The sequence below is a fragment of the Silurus meridionalis genome, chromosome 3, assembly GCF_014805685.1.
Source record: "Silurus meridionalis isolate SWU-2019-XX chromosome 3, ASM1480568v1, whole genome shotgun sequence".
In the NCBI taxonomy this organism is placed as follows: Eukaryota; Metazoa; Chordata; class Actinopteri; order Siluriformes; family Siluridae; genus Silurus; species Silurus meridionalis.
Genome location: NC_060886.1, coordinates 31876362 through 31881361, shown reverse-complemented (window position 1 = coordinate 31881361; position 5000 = coordinate 31876362). Strand labels below are relative to the sequence as shown.

At 42.9% G+C, this 5000-nt stretch overlaps 1 protein-coding gene across 1 annotated transcript in view; it reads right to left on the bottom strand.

Annotated features, from left to right (window-relative positions):
* Positions 1 to 376: 376 nt before the first annotated feature.
* Positions 377 to 5000, bottom strand: part of LOC124379978 (E3 ubiquitin-protein ligase SH3RF3-like) — a 52561-nt gene continuing 47937 nt past the window's right edge. Inside the window, exons 6-11 of the mRNA XM_046840645.1 lie at positions 4693 to 4787; positions 2985 to 3155; positions 2235 to 2473; positions 1921 to 2102; positions 1089 to 1471; positions 377 to 666 (exon numbers count right to left, since the gene is read on the bottom strand). Coding sequence (XP_046696601.1) covers positions 498 to 666; positions 1089 to 1471; positions 1921 to 2102; positions 2235 to 2473; positions 2985 to 3155; positions 4693 to 4787 — 1239 coding nt within the window. The 3' untranslated portion in view covers positions 377 to 497. The remainder of the gene's footprint in view (positions 667 to 1088; positions 1472 to 1920; positions 2103 to 2234; positions 2474 to 2984; positions 3156 to 4692; positions 4788 to 5000) is intronic.

Sequence of the window (5000 nt, the reverse complement as noted above, 5' to 3'; positions counted from 1 at the left end):
AACCACCACTGAGGAACAGAAGATGAAACGTAGCAAGTTAACAGGTTCATTATTTTTAGCAAGAGTTTCTGTGTGTGTGTGTGTGTGTGTGTGTGTGTGTGTGTGTGTGTGTGGATGTGTTTGAAGTCTGTTAGTCTGTTGTGCTTGTTGTATAAGTGTGTAGTGGAGAGGGACACTGAGGTAACAGTTAGAGCAGGTGATGAACAGAAGAAACCTTTCATTTCTGGATGGATGGAATGATGGATGGATGGATGGATGGATGGATGGATGGATGGATGGATGGATGCTATAGAAATATGAATGAATGATCTTCCTAACTGCTTCTGAGATGTTTTTTTTAAACACTGAAACTCTGTAAACCTTTTTCTACAACAAACATTCTTCAGTTTTTTTTATTCTTTGAACACTTGTGAACGTTCTGGAGTACTCGTGGCCTCTCGAGGTGAAACTGCGACTCTCTGTAACTCTGTGCTGAGAGTTTAAATGTCTCTGGATCCTCAGAAGCTCTCGACAAAGCTTCCAGGGAAAAGGCCGGTGCGTCCGGTGCGCTGCAGCGTCCCTTTATACCAGCCATCATCACGCTTCTTGTGGACGAACACAATGTCTCCCTGCTTCAGCTCGATCTCAGCGTCGCTCTGAGGAGGATACGGAACCACGGCGCGATATCTGTAGAAGAACGAACGTGATCAGCGTGACAGAAGAAAAACAGGCAGGATCTTAATCTGAAATTGCACCAATCCTCTAAATGTACACAAAAAGACTACAGTTTCAACCCGGTGTTTACAGTTCATTTAAATAAAGCTAACATTTGGGAAGAAGGTCATGTTACCTAAATTATGTGTGTTTGGTCACATGACTTGACACACAAAAAAATCACTTTGTACAGCTGCACAGAAAAACATCTGGATGAGCTACATCAGCAGAAGATCATTAAAGATCTGACTATGTCTTATTATTACATTTCATTCAGTGTGACATCAGGGAACATTATTTGCTCAGGTGTGAAGGTCATGTGATGTTTAATGGATTTAAAGCAGATATCTTAATTTTAAGAAACTCCTGAAGAAGAGATTATGATCGTATCCTACCTCTCACGTGATAAAGGTTTAGGTTCAGGATGGATGGCCAGGATCGCAGAACAGGAAGTGGAGGATGAGGAAGAGGAAGTGGGAGAGAAAAAGGGCTGGCGTGGTGCCAGGTCCAGGTCCAGAGACCCACACTTCCTGTTCAGGGGTTCGATGCTCGCGGCTCCCGGCATGTCGCTCTCGATGGGACATGAGCCGGCGCGGCTGAACGCCTGGAAATCCGCCGCTGTGGCACCGTGGATGGCTGCGGAGAAGGAGGTGGAAGTGGACGACGAGGAGGAAGCTGAGGTGGAAGAGAAGCTGGGATCATGAGTTGGGGACGAGGAAGGAGGGGAACGAGATTTCTTCTTTAGGAGCTTGAGGAGGACACCACTCTTTTTTTCTTTCTGGAGTAAAAACAGAAAACACTCTCAGCAGGTCAAAGGTCATCTATGAGATGTTTCTACAGAGAAACTTTATCTACCCTCAACTGTACACGAGCTCTTTTCCACACCTGACACGGAATCAAATGCTCCTGCTTCCAGAAGCATTTTACTTCCTCACATTCACCACAGACATGATCCCTCAGAACCTGCTGATCACCTGGCTGTTACCTGGAAACCAGTACCTGCTCAAGTGGACCTCATCATTAAGCTTTACAGACAGTGGACTCATACATCATCCATTCAAGTTCTCGCTTCTTCCACATTCCTTTTAGAACACACACACACGCATGCACACACACATACACACAAACACATCTGAGAAAGCTGCATGAATATGGCACACTGGTTAAGAGTGGTGTGTTCAGAAGAATATTCCACACAGATCAGGATAATCTCAGAGCTCCTCCTACCTTCTCAGCTTTCTTTTCCTCCAGCTTGGGTGATGAGGGACATTCCAGAGGCTCCGCCCCGTTCAGGTGGACGACGCCCAGGTTTAGTGAGTTAACTGAGTTAACCTGAGGTGATGAGATCATGGAGGGACGGGGACACAGAGGGGCAGGGGATCGAGAGGGGGAAGAGTGAGGACTGCCCCCTATTGGAGGGGAGAGATGAAAATATTATTATTGTTGTTATTATTATTCATATTATTATTATTATTATTATTATAAATAAAAATTTTACAATCTGCTTCTGAAATTGAGAACAAAACATTATTATGACGCACCGAGCTGCGGCTGGCTGCACATCCGTAAACAGTTCTTTAGATGAGGAGAGGAGGAGGGGCTTGAGGTCAATGAAGGGGAGGGGCTTGTGACCAGAGAAGGGGAGGGGCTTGTGACAGCACGAGGGACAGGACCAATCAGGATAGGACTGGAGGGGCGGGGCGTCCCTGGGGTACCAGGAACCGGCTTAATCACTGAGCCTGGAATGCAAGCACGTGATTGGCCCACTGCAAACGGAGCTCTGTAATTACACACACACATATACACACATATACACACATATACACACACACACACACACACACACACACACACACACACACACACACTAAAGCTCTCCTGTTGGGCAGGAAATCGATACAGGTGTGGGGGGTTGATAGCAGCAACATCAATAAGTCTGTCTCTAACAGACGACTCGTCTACAGCTCAGGTTTAAATATCACATGTAGAACGCGCTTTAAAAAACATTTACAAAAAGCACACTGTGTGTGTGTGTGTGTGTAGTACACAGTGTGAAACAGTTGGGAAATGAAGCAGGACTAATTCAGGGTTTGGCTATAAACCAATTGATTATAAACAAGACCCTGCAGTGTGGATATTCTGTTTACTGTGTGTGTGTGTGTGTGTGTGTGTGTGTGTGTGTGTGTGTGTGTGTGTGTGTGAAAAAGAGAGGGTTTCTTATTAAGTACCAGTACCAGACAAAAGTTTGGACACACTGTCTAGATAAGACGGGTCAGTAAGTGCCTCCTTACCTAGATACAGGTGTGACGTAATTCCCGGGGAAAACTCCGGAGGCACCGCTGCGCAGTGACGTTCCCTTGAACCAACCATCCTGGCATTTTTCCATCACTCTATACATCTCTCCTTTCCTCAGCTCCAGCTCGTCCACCTTCTGGGGTTTATACGCGTACAGAGCCAGGTAACTGCAACACAATGCCCAGATCTGAACTTCAGGTGTGTTACAGTGTTTTATTAACCTTCAACATAGTGAAAAATCTCAGCACAATCTCAGCACAATCACAGTAGAATCTCAGTAGAATGTCAGCACAATCACAGTGGAATTTTAGCACAATCACAGTAGAATCACAGTAGAATCTCAGCACAATCTCAGCACAATCACAGTAGAATCTCAGCAAAATCACAGTAGAATCACAGTAAAATCTCAGCACAATCTCAGCACAATCACAGTAGAATCACAGCAGAATCTCAGCACAATCACAGTAGAATCTCAGCACAATCACAGTAGAATCACAGTAGAATCTCAGCACAATCACAGTAGAATCTCAGCACAATCACAGTACAATCACAGTAGAATCTCAGCACAATCACAGCAGAATCACAGCAGAATCTCAGCACAATCACAGTAGAATCTAATCACAATCACAGTAGAATCACAGTAGAATCACAGTAGAATCACAGCTTGCTTCCTTCCTGAAAAAAAAGTGAATCCCTTTAATTCAGAGGGATCTTTGAATCAGATATTTGAATCCCGCTAATTTAAACAAAATAACATTGAAATATTACATTTATAATAGATTTTTTATAGTAATTAAGTAAATTTTATTCATCAAATTTATTGATTGTATTCCTGAAGAAGAAAAATTAATAATGCTGCTAAGAAGAGAAATCAGCAGGTTTGCTGAGCAATTAGTTTGTTTTGTGTTTCTGTAACATGAAACCTGCAGTAGACTCTGTCCAGGAAACTGGACTGATTCTGTCACCTTTCAGGTCTCTACTGGACCAAATCTCTCTGTTTCTGGACAGAGCTCACTGAGGGTCTTACGCTACAGATGAAGATTGTTGTGCATGCTCGGTCAATCCTCATTTACAAATCACTCTGTAAACAGAACGTTAGTCATAAAAGCGATTCATTCGCAATGAACAAATTGTTCTAAAGGCAAAACTACAGCACACATCCACATTACGGGGGTGGAGGAAAGAGCATGGACAGAGAATTAGCATCAGGACAGAGAATTAGCATCAGGACAAACAACTTCATGAGATGTGAAATGAGAAACATAAGATCACTATCAACTCCACTGTGGAGTGTGTTGTGTGCAGAAGATGATCACTGGGTGTCGAATCATATTTATTTATATACGTTGACATGAATTGTTGTTACCATAGTAACAACTTCTACATTCTGTCTGGATTCACATGAGACTTGAACAGTTTGCGAGTTGTTAGAATAATCCTTGATGTTAGCATTAGCAGACTAGTGAGCTAGTTAAATTAACATTTTATTGTTTTACATAATTTTTAAGCCTCTATTATATGTTCAGAAGGACAGGAAGTGACGGCCAAATAAGGGAAGTAGAAAACAGAGAATGTAAAAAACAAAAAGGGTCACTTTAACTTTTGCTGAACTGTGTAATGTCAAGAAGTTTGTGTGAATTATAACACTTCATTTACACATCGTTTAAATTCTACAATCATCTCCTGAGCAGGTTCAGGACTCACATGTTCAGAGGAAGCTGAACTTTTGCAGCAGCGAGGAGTTCGGAGGTGGGAGTCGCTCGAGGCTGCAGCACCGCTCCACCGTTAAACGATGAGTCCTGTAAAAGAAGGAAATATCTGTCCTAAACTTTATGATCTGTGTGTGTGTGTGTGTGTGTGTGTGTGTGTGTGTGTGTGTGTGTGTGTGTGTGTATTTGTGTGTGTGCACAAAAAATTCAACTCTACTAGCAAGTTTAGGCGAAAATCTTTATATCAATGAACTGATATTTAACTGTAATCAGTAGGATGTTCCAGATGCAAATCAAATGCTG